Below are 21,652 nucleotides of genomic sequence, written 5' to 3'. Positions count from 1 at the left end.
CATGAGCGGTATGTTTTCTTTCAATTCTCGGAAATTAAAAAAGCTCAACTACATTTTGCTTTTTCAAACTTTTCCTCGAACATGAAAACTTCAACATACCGCTCTTGTAACGCATATTACTATTTCATATCATGGATCATACCAAAGCTTCAATCAATTTTTTTCAACATTTTAACTCTGCACACAATTTCAGAACACAGATGGAACCTCTATACTTACTCAAGAGATGGTTCCTTGGTGGAATATCTGTGCCATAAAATTTAGAAAGAAAGAAAACGGTGGTTCTTCAGAATAACAACTATGCCGCAAAGGGTTAAAGAACACAATGAAAGACCACGTACTGCAACTGATGTTCATCCGCACACCATCGCAATGACAACAGAACACATTCAGCATCTTGGTTTAATTGTTGTTCATCTTCCTTCAGATAAACCTGATTTGGCAAAAAAACACACACACACACACACCTCTCTCTCTCTCCCCCCTCCCTCTCTCTGCACTCGCTCAAGACAGAAAATTGTGCAAGCCATTTGAGTGTTATCATTATTAAACATTACTTTTGGCTAATCTGTGGTGCTCATATTGTTATGGTTAGTTGCACACTCAATCAGCCAGATTTATCGGAAAATCTGAGTGACTTCGCAAAATCAGCTCAAACTTACTGTTACTCTTGCAGCTGATGCTGACTGCAATAAAGTGATAACTTCGTGCATAAAAGTCTTCACTCAGAAAGCCTAAAATAAGCACTTGAGGTCTTTGGCTATATATATTAAAACACAGAAGACACAGTTAATTTAAAGTGTATATTAAAATTCATTTCTTGCATAAAAAATTACAAAAGTTAAGAGTAATACTTTCAGGTGATCTCTGAAACACATAATTTATATTTGTATAATTTTTTTCTACAGGAAAAGACTGAGTACAGTCTACTATGTATACAGGTACAACACTTGTCGAGAATTGTTACTTGATAAGCATAAATACAGCCACTTGAGTAGCTGAGACAGTGGCAACAGGCACAATATGATTTCAGACTGTGATGTATATGAAAGAGAGAAAAAAAAAAAGCATGATGTAAGATGATGTGATTAATACTCTTATGTCCACACCTGTGGAGTAACGGGTAGCAAGTCTGGCCGCGAAACCAGGTGGCCCAGGTTCAAATCCTGGTTGGAACAAGTTACCTGGTTGAGGTTTTTTCCGGGGTTTTCCCTCAACTCAATACGAGCAAATGCTGGGTAACTATTGGTTCTGGACCCTGGATTCATTTCACCGGCATTATCATCTTCATTTCATTCAGACGCTAAATAACCTCAGATGTTGATGCAGCGTCGTAAAATAATCTACTTAAAAAATACTCTTGTAAGATTGTGCAGTTGCTTTGTTATTTTCAATACTGTAGATTCAATACAGATTCTACCTTAAAGGGAAGATGTGTGAAGATCAATTTGCTGATGTTAACTCTGAACCTTCTTTGAGGGGAACAATGTTGGATTACACAGGCCTGCAAAATTAAGGGCTTGAAATAAATAACTCAAGCGCAGACATATCTTCATTTGATACAATTTTTACCAAAAAAATTGTAATTCCTCCATAAATGTAGATCTAAATGCACCTATCACTTCTCACACACATTTTCTTCACTATTAACAGATCAATAAATCTTCTTAATGTATCCAGCTGTTTGCTGACAACATAAAGACCACTATAGTCCACTGTAGTCTATTCAGTTGTTTTTCACGAGAAATGAGGGGTATTTTGATCGGTGTTCATTATAGATGCCTGTTGCTAGTAGCCAGAGTTGGGGTGTAGTCAATGTATACTGCAGTCTGCAACTGGTACTGATTTTAATTTAATTAATTAATGATTTAATTTGTGGTGAGGGGGCTTAAACTTGTTGTTTAAGCTAACAAGTAACAAAGAGGTACCCACATAAACTGCATTACCACCAATGCAGTCCCACTATATTTTTCACTGTTTATATTCATGGAGTCCCTCAGTGTAAAATTCTCCGGAGGTAAAATAGTCCTTCAATCGGATCCCCGGGTAGGAACTGTATTGAGAGATGCCAAGAATCGTACTAAAGTACCGTTAACAGATGTTTTCTGCAGGTTAACATCATGAAGACTTTTCTTTTTCTCAATCCGCTTCTCTGGTACCTTTCGACGTCGAGAATACAAGAGATCTCCACTCATTCTTATCTGCAGTTAAGGTGACTCTCTCTCTGTCCCCTCTTCTGTTGTGCCACTCCAATTCCATCTTCTCAAATCTTCCTGGAGTCTTCGCTCCTTCAACTCTGACCTCCTTTATTAATCTTGGTAGGCGATCTGTCTTCATCTGTTGTACATGGCCAAATCATTCCAACTGTTGTTGGATAAAGTCTACCAGTGACTTCATCTTTAATGCAGTCATAATGGCCGTATTCCGGAGTCTATTTATTTTATTTTATTGGGTTATTTTACGACGCTGTATCAACATCTAGGTTATTTAGCATCTGAATGAAATGGTGATAATGCTGGTGAAATGAGTCCGGGGTCCACCACTGAAGTCCACACCTGTGGAGTAATGGTCAGCGCGTCTGGCTACGAAACCAGGTGGCCCGGGTTCGAATCCCGGTCGGGGCAAGTTACCTGGTTGAGGTTTTTTCCAGGGCTTTCCCTCAACCCAATACGAGCAAATGCTGGGTAACTTTCGGTGCTGGACCCCAGACTCATTTCACCGGCATTATCACCTTCATATCATTCAGACGCTAAATAACCTAGATGTTGATACAGCATCGTAAAATAACCCAATAAAATAAATCCACCACTGAAAGTTACCCAGCATTTGCTCGTATTGGGTTGAGGGAAAACCCCGGAAAAAAAACCTCAATCAGGTAACTTGCCCCGACCGGGATTCGAACCCGGGCCACCTGGTTTTGCTGTCAGACGCGCTGACCGTTACTCCACAGGTGTGAACTCCGGAGTCTATCCCACCTAGTTTTGTTCCCTATTTTTCTAAGATATTTCATTTCTGCTGCTTGGACTCTACTCTTGGTTCTCTTAGCCATTGTCCAGGGTTCACACCCATATGTTAACACCGGGAAAGAGGTGGTCATATGAACTGCTATCTTTATTTCCTTTGATATCTCTTTCTTGTTGAAGTTCATTCAGATGGGATAAAACCAGCGGCTTGCCACTGCAATTCTTTCTGTAATCTGTATCAATCTCCTCATCTGAGCTAATAGCTTAACCCACATACTTAAACTTCGTAACCTATTCATGCTGTTCCCATCTATCTTAATAATGTGATTCTCATTCTTCTTACTGATGGTCATAGTTTTTGTTTTGTCAACATTTACCCCCATTCCTTTAATCTTCAGCTCCTCTACCCATACCTTGATATTAACATTTTATGTATTTTTTCATTAGAAGCTATAACTAACAGATCGTCAGCAAGCACCAAATCTGCCAATCTCACTGATCTCATAAGATACAGTGCATCTTCGTCATCATGCCTGCAATGAGGCTGTGTTTCTCCTGCTAAGACAACATGTATGCTGACGCAGCTAGTCAAGACCATTCCCATTCATATCAACACTACAACGTCTATAAATAAAACAGTTCAACTGTAACTTGGCCTCTGGCAGTAGGGTAGATGAGGGTAATTGTAAACAGGGGGTAATTGTAAACAAATGCTGTGAGAAATACAAAACTGTCAATATAAAAATTTTAATTCAGGGGAATATTTAAATTAACATGTTGGCTAACCTACAAAGCAGTTTGGCGCCAAATAGGAGTAACTGCTTAAGGCTGGTTCACAATAAACCGGGAACGGAAACGAGAACGAGAACGGAAGTAATGTTAAAATAAATGTAATTAAATGTGAGCATTCACAATAGTTAATTGTGAATGCTCACATTTAAATAAATTAATTTTAACAATATTTCCGTTGTCGTTTCCGTTCCCGGTTTATTGTGAACGAATGTTTTGTAAGAGTCTACAAAAAAAAAAGTTGAGAAAGAATTTTGCTTCACCTTCATTTTTGGTATTGTAAGTAAACGTACAGTGCTATTTTTTAAGAATATGTTGCTTTTATGAGTAATGTGTAGTAGTTAACATTTATTACAATGGTTTTGAGATCTCCCATACTCTCAATTCATTAAATTATGACGTATTTACATTTGCCCCATAGTTTTAATTGCTTGGGGGTAATTGTAAACATGTTTTACTATATATTATTTTAATGTACCGAAGTACATATATTTCCATGCAGATATTCTGCGTCATCATACGATGAAAGAGTAATGGAACGGAGAAAAATTCCCCCCGGCATCAGCACGTAGAGCTGAAAACCTGGGTTCAAATCCCTGTTCCGGGGGGAATTTTTGTCCGTTCCATTACTCTTTCATCTTATGATGACGCAGAATATCTGCATGGAAATATCATATGTACTTCGGTACATTAAAATAATATATATGATATGCATAAATCACTTTGTGATTTAAGACGGCGCTTATTCCGTCGGATCCCGGCCAACTAGTCACTCATAATGAGTGCACCTCAGCACATGTGTGGACTTCAGTCCTATGTTCATAGACATCTATGACGTAGTGCAGAGGGCAGCCACTAGAGGGAACCCTAGAGTTGGAACTTAAACTGAGACGATTCTGTCTGACACCAGGATGGGTATCCGGTGTGGCTTAGTGGATAAAGCAACAGCACGTAGAGCTGAAAACCCAGATTCAAATCCCGGTGCCAGGGGGAATTTTTCTCCGTTCCATTACACTTTCATCATATGTTTTATTATGGTTACATTTCGTACTTTTCAGTAATCAAAGAGACCTCCACCCAACTACACTGTAGAGGATTTAGAGAGGGTTGTCACAGATGTGAAAAATAGTAAATACAGTCATTGTGAAGCTCAGGAGAGGTACTGAGTTCCTATATCGTCATATATCATAGGTTAAATGGACGAAATATATCAGTGATCAAAATTGGAGTTGGAAGGAGTACAGCTCTTTCTTCTGGAACAGAACAAAAAATGTTCAGTGTCTGATAGCCCGTGCGTAAATTGGTGTTTACAATTACCCCCCCTCTCAAAGAGGTAAATGTAAACAGGTGGGGTAAATGTAAACTAGCAATTAAAAGATGAAAAAAAGTCAACCTTATTATTTTAAAACCATTTTCAGGGAAAAGAAAGATCTAAGAATAACACAATGTTTCTTTGTCATCCTTAATGTTACTGAGGGTTGTGTAATGTTGAAACATATTTGAAATCAGTGAAAAGTGCTTACAATTACGCTATTGTTTAGCTGAGATGGAGAACAGATCATTTCATCACGATAAACAAATATTCTTTACATATACAACAAGTACATAAAGAATAGAAAATCGTGTACTTCAACGAGGTGAAGACTCAGATTTAAATTTCCTGAGAGGCCAGTACCCAATAGAAAAAAAAATATTAAGGTTATTTAATAGAATCAATAAAACAGACACTGTAAATGACAGAAAAAGATAAAAGAGCCGTGTTCTTATGTAGGAAAAATTGGATGAAATTGCTGCGGCATTAGAGCATAGCCTACACACAAATCTCTTGAGAAGTTTAGCACAGCAGACAGGGATTTCTAAAGCATCTGCGTGAGTGAAACAAAATTATTAAAATTAAAACCATACAGAATTTCATCATGTCAATGAATTACAGCCCCAAGATTACAATAGCAGGCTAAATTTTTGTAATTAGGTGTTAGAAAAAGTAAATGAAGAAGAACTTGATGTCTGATCGATGTCTTTTCTTTCATGATGGGCTCGATTTTATTGCATGGCAACATGGAATCACAGAATGACATATTGATCATCAGCGAACCAGATATTGTGCATGAAGCTTCATTGTAAATTTTAACGAGTTAAATTGCGTGAGTGCACTTGACATCTCAGCGGCAAAAGCACGGCCTCCCACCAAGCACGTGGCCAGTCAATCATCGCAGGCATGATGATGCACTGTAGTTACCAATAGTTAATTTCTTGACTCGGGAAAAACGTAATACGGTGAACGCAAAGCTCCGCCCACATCCCCTTTCCACTTTTCCCCTACAAGCTCACCACACACCCTAGCGGGAAAGAGTGGAAATAGGGGTTTAGGGTGGGTGACATCTAGTGTAGGAAAGTGGAACAAAAAGAGTAACGACATCTACGAAGCAAAAGAGGAACTTCGTCCTGTCAGTCTCTCTCTCTCTCTCTCTCTCTCTCTCCTTCTCTGTTCCTTGCTTCATGTCTCTCTTTTTTTTTTTTTCTTACGACTTCACAGGAGAGGAGATTCGATCCGAGAAAGTTCGTAACTAAACCTAAACGCACGCTTTTTTTCACGCTTTAGACCTCTCGGCTACCGAGGCGAGTTGGGGGTAGAAGGGAAAATGAATCTATTTATGTTTAAGGGAACTGCCATAACTTATTGTAGAAGGGGACAATGACCGAATAGCGTGGGTAGAAACTGGTGGGCTTGTGAATGTCGCTTGGTAGGGGTTGACTACGGGGGTGCCATAAGTGTTATCGCGAGGAGCTTCATTGTGTCTGTGTCCAACTTCGTGTACAGACGTAACCACGTGCAGTGATGATCCGTACCGAAGACGTGTACTTCTTCCTGAAAATGTCCAGGGAGAATTTGAAGGCGGATACGGTAAGGTACTGTGAGGAGCATGGACTACTTGCTAGTCATTACGAGTGTCCAACCTGTGGGGAAAAATGACTTAGTTAAGAGGTGAGTGTTGTTTAATGAAAACTACATTACATTGTGTTGTGTTGTGTCAGTACATGTTGTGGACAGTTGTCTAATGCGTATTGCATTGTGGTTGTGGACAGTTGTCTAATGCGTATTGTCTAATGCGTATTACAATGTGGTAGGCAAACCACATTACATTGCATTGTGTTGTGTTGTGTCAGCACATGTTGTGGACAGTTGTCTAATGCGTATTGTCTAATGCGTATTACAATGTGGTAGGCAGTGATCCATCGAAGCGGGACAGATAGTAGAGACAGTAGAGAGAGAGAGCATGCGAGCGAGGTGCCGAGCGGCGCGGGTGGGGATAACTTCCCCTACTGGCGTTCGCCGTAATACGTTTTTGCCCTTGACTCTTTCAGGACACTTCTTCATAATATGATCAAGGTATATAATAAAGAGTAGTGGACTAAGATTACAACCCTATCTAACTCCTTGCCTCGTATTGAGCTCTGCAGATCCTGTATTTCCCATCTGTATATAATTTCTACAATTCATGTACAGATTTCTTATAAAGTTATACAGTGATTTACTAATTCCACTTTGCTTCAAATGCTCTATTCTTGGGACTCTATCAAATGCCTACTTTAAATTGATAAAAGAAGCATGAATTGTCCTGTTTTTCTCAAATAGTTTTTCACTAATCGTCCTGACTGTGAAGATAAGATCTTGTGTGCTTCTATTTGGATGGAAACCACACTGGACTTCCTCCAATTTCATTTCTACTTCCTTTCTCAATCTGGTGTTCAAAATCCTTGAATACACCACTGTGCAGATGCAAACAAAATGCTAAAAGACTTCAATACATCATACATTTAGAACCAAATAGCATAGATTATTATGCTCAAAATAAATATAAAGAAAAATAAAATGACACACACTACAAATATTTTGAGATCTTAGCATAAATACTTTCAACATTCCTAACGGAATTAATATAAAACTAAAATGAACACACATTTGCTATTTGCTGGCCGTCTTGTGCAGACCGCTGTGACAACGGAACACCAAGGCCAATCTCTGGCTCTATAAATAAGGACAAGCAACCAGTCAGGGTTTCAGTTGCCACAGGTACCCCTAGCAGAATACTTCGACATAGGTTACTTAACCACTGAAGATGTCTGTCGCAGTAGTAGACGAAACATCTGGGAATATCTTCACCAGTAGATCATGGCACCTTAGCCGGAAGCTCCATTTCAACTAGACACCGGCCGTGAAAGCCTACATGCTAGTAGTGTTCGCTCAGTGATGATTGCCATAGTGGAACCACAGCTTTAGGCCCTTACCACACTACAGCGAGAAATATGTAATGCGTTTGTCGTGCTACGGAAAATGCTTTCCTTTAACACAGAGTAACGCTCGAAATAAGGCATAGCTTACATTGGTCGGCTAGCGATTTTTTGAAAACATAACTACCCCACCACATGTATTTCCTGCTCCCACAGATAACCTAATGTAACTGTAGCCTATGAAATTAATATTACGTGAATGAAATTGAACAATTAATAGAAAGTCAGATGTTCAAATTTATGTAACTTTATTTCTATTAACGCATATCAAACCCAAAGACCTTGTATTGTATTGTATTGTATTGTATTGTATTGAACATTCCATGGTATTCATACATTGCTTACAGCTAGAATATGGAGCAGGTCAAAAAACTTAATATTATTTTAAAGTCTTAATTTATAGTCACAGTCTAGATCAAATATATATAGACGAGATTTACAATATAGTCTACTAGTACAACACATAGTTTTAGTATCGATTTCACTAAGCGTTATTGAGTGTCATGAATTCACCTACAGAATAGAAGGTGTGAGAAATAGGTACTTCTTTAATTTGGCCCTAAATAATCTTAGGTTTTGAATTTCATTTTTTATATTGATTGGGAGGCTATTAAAAATTTTTAATGCCATATAACGCACTCCTTTTTGATAGCACGATAGACTTGCTGATGGAGTATGAAAGTCATTTTTTTGACGTGTATTTATGCTATGAACTGTTGAATTAGTTACAAAGTTTTCACGATTACATACGAGGAAGATTATTAATGAAAAGATATACCGACAAGCCATGGGCATTATTTGTAGTTTTTTTTTTTAAATAGTCCTACACAATTCCCTAGATTTGCCACCCACTATTATTCTAATTACTCTTTTTTGTAATAGAAATATACTGTTACTATCTGTGAAATTTCTCCAGAATATTATTCCAAAACTCATTACTGAGTGGAAGTATGCAAAGTATATTGTTTTTAAGGTATTGATATTTACTATCTTTTGCATAGATCTAATAGCAAAACAAGCTGAATTTAGTTTGGGGGTAATTTCTTTAATATGATTTTTTCAATTTAACACATTATCGATTTTTAAGCCAAGAAATTTGGTTGTTGTTATTTCTAATAAGGTTCTATTGTTAATTATTGCGCTAGAAATTTGTGACGTTGAATTTGGACAGGATTTAAATTGAATTGTATAGTATTATATACAAGGTCTTCGATCAAACTGCCTTCCATATGACATACTTCAGTTATTTATCTATACAGAAAAGGCTCCACTGACTAGCAACATATTTCTCGCTATAGTGTAAAGACATAATCACTGCTAGCTGTCTCCACAAATATTACATAGTTTATAGATCTCGGTGTAGTGTGTTACGGGCCTTAGAGACTGCCAAGCAATAGCAAACTGCTACATCAAATGCATATAATATTAGAAGCTGCTTACATTTAAAGAGAGACTCATGTTTTTTAAGATGCGTTCCAGGACACCCTGTCACAGTTGGCAATGTTAACAATGTGATTTCAAGTGTTTCTTAAGAACTTGCTTCCGCGCAAAACACTTGCCACATTCTACACAGGAAAATGGTTTTTCCCCTGAATGTACCTTCAAATGATCTTTAAGATGACAACCAAGTAAAAACCGTTTCCCACACTCTGTACAGTGGTACCGTCTGTCACCAGTGTGAGTCCTTGTATGTATATACAAGTCGCTACCGCATGAGAACGCCTTGCCGCATTCTGAACATATGACCGGTTTTTCACCCGAATGCCTCATTACATGTCTCTTAAAGTTACTACTTCCATTAAAACACTTTCCGCATTCTGTGCAACAAAATGGTTTTTCACCCGTGTGAGTAGCCATGTGATACTTAAAGTTACTGCTGTACACAAAACTTTTACCACATTGGTTACATGAAAATGGACGTTCTCCAGTGTGCGTTTTTAAATGAACCTTTAGATGGCTACTAGACGCAAAGTATTTCCCGCACTCATCACATAAAAATGGTTTTTCACCAGTATGAGACCGTATGTGTACTTTTAATTCACTGTTTACACTGAATCCCTTTCCGCATTCGGTACAAGTAAAAGCCTTATCCCCAGAATGCTTCAATAAATGTCTTTTGTAATTACCAATTTCACCAAAACATTTTCCGCAATAATTACATGTATATGGTTTTTCGTCAGAATGAGTTGCCATATGGATCTTCAGATGGCTTCCATCTACGAAACCCTTCCCACATTCGGTACATAAGTATGGTTTTTCACCCGAATGTGTCATCAAATGAACTTTCAGATGACTGCTCTGTGTAAAATATTTACCACATTCATTACATAAAAATGATTTCTCTCCTGTGTGCGTCTTTATGTGATCTTTGAGGTTATATTTTCGTCCGAAACATTTACCACACTGCGGACATGGAAAGGGTTTATTTCCGGTATGAGTTTTTAGATGTGCTTGAAGATAACTAGCCTGGGAAAAACTTTTATCACATTCAGTACACGAAAATGGTTTTTCTCCAGTGTGTATTCGCATATGATTAGTAAGATTGCGATTATGAGGAAAGGTCTTTCCACATTCTTGACATATGAATTTCTTTCCAATCTGCAGGTCTTGTTCATTTGAATTCATGTCGTCATCACTAACATTTATATCACTGTCACTATCACCATTCAAAGTGCTCATCTTGTCATATGGTAACTGATCACTTTGATTTGGAGTATTTCTTTCTTCTTCCAATTCACAATCCAGTTTACTAATATTATCACTCTGATCATGTTCTTGTAATTCAATATCTCTTGGAGATTCACGTTCTTGTAATTCAACATCTCTTGGAGATGTCCTGCAAAAAGAAATTGTCATATACATATTCATTTTCAAATCTCACATGAAAATTAAAACGCTGATTTCCTTGCTGCAAAACCTGCATTCAGTTAATTAACCAATCAAAGACTAGAGACTGTGTCATTAATCATCAGTAGGGCTAAGAATTGTATGCTGTTACAATGCATTTCATGGGTCACTGTCCTGCCATCTATCCGCAATATGCGGAACCCGAATCACGCAAGTGAACTAGGTAGGCATTAGACACATACATACATTGCATTTCATGCGCTTCTGACTTTAGGTACCGGTATGGAGGGGCGGATGCAAGGAGGGGGATTAAGGGGATATATCCCCTCCCGAAATTTTTAGAAAAGTACGAAACAAAAAACAAAAATAATATTAATTTTAATTCGTGAATGTACATAGGAATTAGAGAGTTTTCCACGTAAATTCTCTTTGCTAAAATGTTAAATTCCAAGAACTGCAGGAAGACAAACACAGCATTCTTACTTCAAGACAAAGAGTCATGAAGAGTATTTTAGGCTTTTAATTTTCCTTCCCTTCTTAGACTATTTCATTAGTCAGCTCAAGGATAGGTTTTTAAATCATAAGGGAATCCTAAAGTCCATATAAACTTCGCTGCCTAAAAACATTGTGCGAGCATCAGATGAAGATTTAGAAACTGCTGTTGAGGCTATAGTAAATCAGTGGCCCAATGATGTTGATGCATCACCAGAGTCTTTCTTCAATGAATTGAGGATGCGGAGAAGAAATTTCCTTGATCAGAAAAATCTTCACCTAAAACCTACTTTTTTTATATCATCTTTGAACAGGTGCAATGAAATTATTTTTCCCTGCACTCGCAAGGCGCTGAACTTTTCTGCACGTTGCCTGTAACTACAGCAACACCAGAACGGTCATTCTCAACTTTGCGGTGTTTGAAGACTTACTTGAGGACCACGATGGGAGCAGACAGATTAAATAGACTGGCCTTGCTGTATATACATAAAAATGTAGAAATAAAAGCTCATGAGGTACTGGATGAAATGTCTAAGAAGCCTCGTCGCCTTCTTCTGTAAATGTCATTCTGTCATTGTTTTTGTATTGCAGTCATTGTAAATATTAAAATAAAAAAATTATGGTTTATTTAACAACGCTCGCAATTGCCGAGGTTATATCAGCGTCACCAGTGTGCCGGAATTTTTTCCCTCAGGACTTCTTTTACATGCCAGTAAATCGACTGATATGAGGCCTGTCGCATTTAAACACATTTAAATGCCATCGAGCTAGGTTGGGGTAGAACCCGCAACTTCGAGCACAGAAGGCTATACTGACTACGCTACTCAGACCAACTTGTAAATGTTTGTGACTCGGAAACAAATTGTGAGTATATAAACTTATTTCTCATTACTCCATTTTTACTATCTCCTCAAATCCCTCCCTGAAAAAAAATTCTGCATCCGCCCCTGTTGGTATGTAATTCCATTGGGGTGGAGAATTTCAGTGTGTTTCATTCAGCAGTGAACTTTAGTTGATCGGTTACATCACGACCGAATACTGCTATTTGTAACAGGCAACATTCAACGTCCTGTAAAGAAGAATAATAACAAGATGCCGAGGGCAAAATTTGTGACAATTTCAAATGAGGAAATTTGTAATAATGATACAGATTTTGAGATAAATAATGTTTGTGTAAAATATTTCAAATATTCCCCCATTGTTTCTGCAGAAATGGAACGAAGTTTCTCTAGATGTAAAGTTGTTTTCTCTAGCAACAGGCAGTGCTGTCATGGAGGCCATACATAATATAGGAACCTACAATTTGTTTCATTAATCATATGGGGAAAAGAAAATTTTGTCTGTATGGAGCCATACAGCATATGGGTGTCTAAGTTTGGTATGTGGAGATCTGTATATACTTACGGTACGGTCACACATCGCTACTTTTGCTGTGCAACTTTTGTACTACAGCTGCAAAAGTTGCGTGTCGTGTTCACATGTAAGCCAAAAGTAGCGCGCTGTATGCTACTTTTTGTGCTGCACAACCCGAGTGCAGCAAAAGTTGCAACTGGAGGTTGCGAGTCTGTTCACACACAAGGTGCTACTTTTGCAGCCGCAGTCATGCTGCAGGTTTCCATCTCCGTGTTGACTTCTCAATATACATTTTGTGGTTATGTTCGCATTATTAATAATCTCATGCGAAAGCTTACTTATCTATTATTTGCTTTTCTGTCCTCACTAGTATTCAGAAATTGGGATTATTTTTACTATAAAACTTTTAAAAATGCCTATATACTTAAATGATAACCAACAGCATATTCACGTAATCAATGTTGGCAACCCTCCTGTTTGAAACTACGCTACAGAAAATTAAAAAAGTGAATTATATCGTCAGCAAATATGCCCAGACTGTGTTTTGCATTTAATAACTGTTACAAATAATTTATTTTCATCACATCTAACATTAAAATACGTCCAAACAATAAAAGTATCATTGGTACATATGCGTGGCAACCCTGGTTGCAACCGCAGCAAAAGTTTCAACAAAACCGATATAAAAAATGCTGCGGCTGCAACCCTGAGAACCCTGTTCACACGTCGCTACTTTTAAGCTGCGCGCAGCATGGAAAAGTAGTGAGCAGCAGGTTCGGCAGCTGCTACTTTCGGGTTGCACCGTTGTTCACATGTCGCAGTACGAGAGTTGCGCAGTTTTTTGTACTGCATCGCTGCAAAAGTAGCGACGTGTGACAGTACCTTTAGATCATCTCTTGCTGTTCCTAATGTATTTTGTTTGATGTTCATAAACGAAAATTGTCCATCTCTGCAGCACTGGAATCCAGAATTATATAAAATAATGGTTGAAAAACAATAAGTGCTGCAAACACACACTCCAAGATTCATCGAGACAAGTGTGCATCTATGGTGGTGCTACATGGTATATTCTTTAAATCAAACTTGTTGTATAATTAAAACGTAAAATAAAAGAATTTCTTTACTTCTTCTTTAATATAAAAAAAAATCATTAAATGACAGTCGGAGAGATAGAGAGAGGAGAGTAAAATATATTTCAAGGGAGAAAACAAGGGGTGGGGTGTATGGCCAAGAAAAAAATTATCATGACAGCACTGGCAACAGGCAATCATTCTCCTTTGAAAATGTGAAAATGTCGTTTGTTATTCACTGCAACAAGACACACTCATTGCTAAAACTCCAGTTGTGAACGAAATTCCTCCATGGAAATGGGTGATTCCAGAACATAGCATACAAATTCCAGGAAATCATTCCAAAAATGATCCTCCACACATTCTTAAGTTAGATGCCATGGAACTACTCTGCAGCACATATAAGGATCACCTTCAAATTTATATAGATGGATCTCTAAATCCTAATAATGGGACATCAGGAGCAGGGTATTATATTCCAAAATATCAAGAAAGTTATTTCATACCATGTTCATCCCCCTCCAGTCTTGACACTGAATTGCTAGCTATTGATGCTGCTCTTCAGTATGTTACTCAAATTTCTGAAAGATCTACCGACTCCAAGGGGGCTATATTTAACATAATTAAATATGTTCCAAACCTATATACACATAGAATTATTCCACCTCAGAAACAACTAAGTAAACTAAAAGAACTCCAAAAGGAAATAACATTTCAATGGATACCTAGTCATTGTGGTATACCAGGAAACGAGAAAGTCGATAATATTGCAAAACAGGCAACATATTTGCAACCAAGACCTCTTCAAGTGATATCTCTATCCAGTGCTTTTGCTTCAGTAAAGTCTCATTTTACAAACTTATGGATCAACAATTGGCTCTCTTCTGACAAAGAAAAAATTTTACAGTCTGCACAAAAGAAACCAAATGACCTGGAAATGTACAAAAACTTGCCCAGACATGTTCAAACATTTTTAACAAGAGCCAGAACAGGTCACATTGTCTCACATAATTGTACCTACACCGATTTCACATTTCTGATAATCCTACTTGTCTGTGGTGTAATAATCATGATGAAGATCTGGAACACATTCTTCTATACTGTCCATCCATAAACCACAAAAGAAGTAAATTAAAATCATCAGTACCAGTTGCAGAAGACACAGCCCTGCAGTATATATTGACTACACCCCAACTCTGGTTACTTGCAACAGGCATCTATAATGAACACCGATCAAAATACCCCTCATTTCTCGTGAAAAACAACAAATGAATAGACTACAGTGGACTATAGTGGACTTTATGTTGTCAGCAAACAGCTGGATACATTAAGAAGATTGATAAAGGGCACTTTTATCCGATTACATACGGTTTAAGAACCAATGACAGGTCCTATTCCAAGAATTCTACAATTCTTGACCACACTAAGATGTTATGCATCATGAGACTTTTGAGTGTAACTTAAATCTTATCATATTTAGGCAAGACATGAAATTTTATCCTGTTGCATTTGTTAGGTTATAATAGCCAAATCAGCTTCTTCCAAACATGCTGGGCATTTTTAATAACAGCACGAAACAATACGTGACCGTAAACAAAGCTAAATCATGGACACTGATCACGTGATCAGCAATGACGTTGTTTTCTAATGCCAGGCATTTGACAATAAAGTCATTTGACCTCTTGCACTCCAATATTTTTCAAAGATATTGTCATGGTCAGCCACTGAAGCACAGATTTTGAGGTGTTCCGAATCCATTTCTTGGTTTGAGTTGCACAATGGGCAGTTAGGGGACTGATATATTCCAATTCTATGCAGGTGTTTGGCCAAGCAATCATGGCCTGTTGTCAATCTAAATGCAGCTACAGACGATTTTCGTGGTAAATCGGGAATTAACTGTGGATTATGATGCAGGGAGTTCCATTTTTTTCCTTGACATTGTGTTATTAATTTTGTTTGTTGAAGTCTAAGTATGTAGATTTAATAAATCTTTTCACAGAGTAATACGTAGATTTAGTAACAGGTCTGTAAGTAGCAGTGCTGCCCTTCTTTGCTAAAGCATCCGCATTCTCGTTTCCCAGGATTCCACAATGGGATGGTATGCATTGGAATACAATTCTTTTATTGAGTGATATTAATTGAGAGAGCATTTTAGTTATTTCTGCTGTTTGAGATGAAGGTGTGTGTTTAGAGACTATTGATAGAATAGCTGCTTTGGAGTCCGACAATATAACTGCATTCTTAAATTTATTAATGTGGCATAGAAGATTCCTGAGACTTTCACTTATTGCAATGATTTCACCATCAAAACTTGTTGTTCCATATCCAAGAGATCTATAAAGTGAGAAGAGACAGCATGTAACACCTGCACCGGCACCTTGTTGTCTGGAGATCAAGGATCCGTCGGTGTATAAATGAAGCCAGTTTTGTGGAGGGTACCTAATATTAATTGTCTCTAAAGACAATTGTTTCATTATTTCAGTGTTTACTTCTGATTTCAGTATTTCTTCTGTTAAATTTAGATTATATTCTATATTTAATAGAGTTAAAGGGTTTGGTTTAATTTGTAAGTTTTCGGGATAATGATTTTCTGTTTTAATTCTTGAACCATGACAACATAAATGTATGAAAACATACACCTTCAAAGCACATTCTCAGAATTGTCTCACGACCAAGATGGGGTGAAGTAACTAATGTGCATAAGAAAATTGAGACCTAGGCCTATTCTTTGTCCTTTTTTTTAGTTAGTTATTTAACTATGCTGTATCAACTACTCGGTTACTTAGTGTCGATGTGATTGGTGATAGCGAGACAGTATTTGGCGAGATGATGCCAAATTTGCCATAGATTACCTGACATTCGTCTTACAGTTGGGGAAACCCTTGGAAAAACCCAACAAGGTAATCAACCCAAGCTCTAATCGAACCTACGCCTGAACGCAACTCAAGACAAGTCTTGAGAATAACTTGGTCTTGACTACGGGCCTAAAACTTCTGATATTTTCAGTCAAAAACTATGGAATCAGATATTATGCAAAAGAGAGCAATTAGAGCCATAGATCAAGTGTCTCAAACTACCAGCTGTAGACAATTCTTCAAAAAATTACATATCTTGCCATTACCCTGTATTTATATTTATGAAACCTTAAATTTTATCAAATATAATTTGCATAGCTTTCCTACAAATTCAGACACACACCAGTACAATACAAGAAATAAAGATAATATTTATATTGAAAATTTTAACACAACTCTATATAAAAACAGTTTCTTTCATGCTGGTCTTCTATGTATAATAGCCTACCAAATTATCTTAAAGAAATATCTACGCATCAGAAATTTAAGAAAGCTCTTTATAAAATTTAAATCAAAAACTGCTTTTACAGTATGAACGAATTTATTGAAAATTGTCGTAACTGAATAGAAAAAAAACGCCTTACTTCAAAAAAATTTACTTCCTCTTTTCCAGATCCTGACTTCGAGAAGGATGTCTTTTCATGAAGGACGCGACAGTTGAAATTGACTCCTGACTTCAAGACACACTGCAAATGGGACTTATAGCCGAAATCGACCGACTTGTAGTTTTTTTCAATCAAGTTCCAAGTTTTGTATATTTGTATTTGTGTTGCATTTAATTATAGTTATTACTTTTATGTATATTATGTAATTAATTATTAGTTTGTAAATATGACATGTCCCATATCATGTATATGATCAGTGGATGCAATAAATGATTATGATTATGATTAAAATTTGAATATAAAATGTGTCATGCATACCAGTCATCTTCAATACTTTCCACTTGAGTTGCAGATTCTTCAACTGTGACCTCCATTGTCTCAACTGCATCTTTTGATGTCTGAAATTTCTTGTATTCTTCTGTAATGATGACGTCTTCATCTTCATCTTCCTGTTACGTAAATGCAAACAATATAGAGTATGACTAATGCAGAATTCGCATAATATTAATATAACTAATAATTTTAAAATCCCGTGCTATAGCTAAGTGGTCTAAAGCGTCATGCCTTCGACTTGCAATACGGAATGAGTGCTGGTTCGAGTCCTCATGGAGGAAGAAATTTTCTCATGAAATTTTGTTCAGTGTATGGGACCGGTGCTCACCCAGTATAGTGATGAATTTGGGTAACTACAGTGAGTAGTAAAATCAGGTTTCATAAGCCAGCTATAACAGCTGGGTGAGATCAATGCGCTGACCATACATTAACCTCGTATTGGTTGGATGATCGTTCATCTCTGCTGAGGCATGTGGACGTGAGGCCAACAGTCTGCTGGATGGCCTGGGCCCTCCATGGGCTGTCGTACCATGGATTTTATATTATATAATTTAAAAACACAAACAGATTAAAATAATATGTAGATAGAATTCCACAATATAAATACAAAAATAACATCTCACTAACTTTAACAAATTCTTTACAATATAGGCCTACTTGTAAAAGCAAAAAGGGATATAGGAAAATCAATAATATATTATGATTTGGATTACCTACTGAAGAATACAATACAGCCCCATTACACCCGAATGAAGAAGCAAGGATGGTGACGAGGATATAGTATAATATTATAATTAGAATAATAATATGGTATATTTTGTGTCAATTACATTTCACTAATGTAATGTGGATCTCACAATATAGGCCTAATAATATATATTCAAGGTATACCAAAAGCCTCAACAAATTAAAGGTAAGGTCACACGTCGCTACTTTTGCTGCGCAACTTTTGTACTGCAGCTGCAAAAGTTGCGTGTCGTGTTCACACATAAGCCAAAAGTAGCATGCTGCATGCTACTTTTCGTGCTGTGCAACCCGAGTGCAGCAAAAGTTGCAGCTGGAGGTTGCGAGTCTGTTCACACACAAGACAGCCACAGTCATGCTGCAGGTTTCCATCTCCGTGTTGACTTCTCAATATACATTTTGTGGTTATGTTCGCATTATTAAGAAACTCATGCGAAAGCTTATTTATCTATTATTTGCTTTTCTGTCCTAACTAGTATTCAGAAATTGACATTATTTTTACTATAAAGCTTTTAAAAACGCCTATATACTTAAATGATAACCAACAGCATATTCACGTAATCAATGTTGGCAACCCTCCTGTTTGGAACTACGCTACAGAAAATTAAACAAGTGAATTATATCGTCAGCAAATATCCTCAGACTGTGTTGTGCATTTAATAACTGTCACAAATAATTTATTTTCATAACATCTAATATTAAAATACATCCAAACAATAAAAGTATCATTCGCACATTTGGGTGGCAACACTGGTCGCAACCACACCAAAAGTTTCAACAAAACCGATATCAAAAATGCTGCGGCTGCAACCCTGAGAACCCTGTTCACACATCGCTACTTTTAAGCTGCGCGCAGCATGGAAAAGTAGCGGGCAGCAGGTTCGGCAGCCGCTACTTTTCGGGTTGCACCGTTGTTCACACGTCGCAGTACGAGAGTTGCGGAGTTTTTTGTACTGCACCGCTGCAAAAGTAGCGACGTGTGACCGTACCTTAAAGCTAACCTGTCACTGATTTTCGGCCTTATGAAAGCTCGCTATCTACCAAAGAATGTAGTTCCATATCATATTCTCCAGTACGCCCTTATGATTCATGAAGAACATGCAGGACTAAGAAGTTTATATTATAAATATTACACGACATATATCCGGAAAGTATGTGGATAAGAATACCTATATGATTCAATGCAAATTCAACAAAGGTATTTTCACCCAACAGTAGGCTTGCAATATATCCTGGTTTGGATGTGATGTCCCAGCTAGTTTTATTTTTCTAGGTTCTTCTGGTATAAAATGTTTATTTTTATTTTTCCTAAGGTTGCAAGCTTTGAATATACTTTTTCTGTGGATCTTTGATTCTTCTAACTCATATCACTTAGCTATCTCATCATCATCTAACATCTAGGCATACGCTACCAAAAACCACAACAAACCAAAACTAACCTGTCATTATCTTCGATATGTCCGCCATGTTGACCAATGTTTTCTACTGAATTACCGAATAAAAACATGGCAGTAGGCTATACTGGGAAGCTTATGGGACGATAAAGCAAATTAATTACCGACTTGAGGCTTTCCCGGCGTTTGATGTAGAAAAACTCTTCTCGGGTTCTCAGCCAGGTGAGTTGGAGATTAGCTTCCAAGCTTTCGACGGCTAGCTCTGCCATCTAAATTAATTACCGTACTCATGCCATTAGGGACCAACCAATCATAATTTATTACGAAATCATTAAACTCATTCCAAATTTAATTATTTTAAAAATTATTGAAAAGAAACAGTTGTTGGACACCTTTCACTGCCCTCACGAGTAACAAGGAAATTAATTAAAGAAAACCATACTTTAATTAACTAATAATACTTAAATTCATACTAAACTTTAACAGATAAACCAACTTAATCAAAATTAGTCTTGCCTGAGCCCAGTAACGCTCTAGGTACTTGTTCGATAACTAAGATTAAAGCTGTGCATTTTCCAATATTTTGTTTTGTGTAAAAAAAAACTCTATTCCCCATTTATTTCATATCTCTCTGTCAGCTAACAGCCTTTTATTTTGCTGCAATACATTACAATAACACTGAAGCCAAACCATGTACGTAACTATCTAACATCTCATAGGATACAACCAGTACTACAATCAAAATCATCAAAGTAAGCCAAATAAATGCCCAACTATTTTATTTCTGTGAAATCTAAAGCTTTTTTATCATACCTGAAATTGCTGTCCTTTTGTCTGTTCATTATACAAATACTGTCGCAATGCTACATCCGAAGATTCGCATCGCAACTTGAATGCATGATATGTATTCAGCAAGTTGACACACAGCTGACATATCTGACTGGGTAGTCCATCATCATCAGATAACTAGAGAAATGGAAAATAGCAAGTGTGTAAACATTAAACATTGTTTAATCAGAAATGTAGATACTAGATCTATTTACTAGCAACAAAAATTGCTTATACGGCTTAGTTAGTAAGTAGGCCAAATCATGACTTACTATATCTTGTTAGCAATAAATTCTAGTAGACCTATTCAAACCTACAAGTCATTTTAAACGCCCACTAATTTGTAAACACTACACTTTTCATGGCAAAATTTTGGGTCGTATTTGGTTGGATGTTCCGTTACTGCAAACTATGTCCAATCAAATTGGATAATCTGTTTTAATAATATTAAGTATGACCCACAAAAGCAATACAGGCAAACACTGTGTGCTTGTGACAGTGTATACTTAATTAGATGCTTCCCTTCAAAGTGCATTACATCTATTCAATTCATACGCACCTTAACTACCGGAGCGAGTAACATAATCTTTTCTAATAAACTACTATCATCTTCATTAAACAAAGCCAGTAATGAATCATCTTGTACCATGCAAAGGCGACATAAACTACTGAAATTAAATGCCATGTCTCTTAGAATATAAGCTTCATAAAAATATATAAACATCAAACCATCCACCACATTGTTTATCATTCAGTGTAACAAACAAACTTTTCAGATGGTGCCATTATAGCAATCAGGTCTGCCACACTTTATTTCATTCAAATGTCATTCTTAATGATACACAGTTGTGAAATCTTCATGCAACCTATTCTATTAAAAATAAGAATAAATATCAGTATCACATTATTGAAAATGAATGATTAACTTACTTCAATCCGATACTTTTCTTACGGAATTATACTTGTAAATTTGATTAGCAGTATCATGAACCCGCGCCATTGGATTGGTACAACTGATGGCTGCTTTAAATAATTTCATTGGACCCTGTGAAACAGGCGGGAATAAAATGTGTTCAAGGAGTAAGC

The 21,652-nt window shown here is 37.0% G+C and overlaps 1 protein-coding gene across 2 annotated transcripts; it reads right to left on the bottom strand.

Annotated features, from left to right (window-relative positions):
* Positions 1-4,364: 4,364 nt before the first annotated feature.
* On the bottom strand, positions 4,365-21,380 carry LOC138695816 (oocyte zinc finger protein XlCOF6-like). 2 transcript variants are annotated; one of them, XM_069820056.1, is made up of 4 exons: positions 21,126-21,380; positions 20,552-20,704; positions 17,586-17,716; positions 4,365-10,881 (listed from the first exon to the last, which is right to left on the bottom strand). In XM_069820056.1, the coding sequence occupies exons 1-4, from the start codon at positions 21,315-21,317 to the stop codon at positions 9,549-9,551; spliced, it is 1,809 nt and encodes a 602-aa protein (XP_069676157.1). In that variant the 5' UTR covers positions 21,318-21,380; the 3' UTR covers positions 4,365-9,548. The 2 variants fall into 2 exon arrangements, with proteins under 2 accessions (XP_069676157.1, XP_069676158.1); XM_069820057.1 differs by lacking the exons at positions 20,552-20,704; positions 21,126-21,380 and adding an exon at positions 17,929-18,120.
* Positions 21,381-21,652: the final 272 nt, after the last annotated feature.

This window comes from Periplaneta americana, chromosome 3, assembly GCF_040183065.1.
Source record: "Periplaneta americana isolate PAMFEO1 chromosome 3, P.americana_PAMFEO1_priV1, whole genome shotgun sequence".
NCBI classification, from domain to species: Eukaryota; Metazoa; Arthropoda; class Insecta; order Blattodea; family Blattidae; genus Periplaneta; species Periplaneta americana.
The sequence above is the reverse complement of the archived record's forward strand: the minus strand, read 5'-3'. Positions and strand labels throughout refer to the sequence as shown.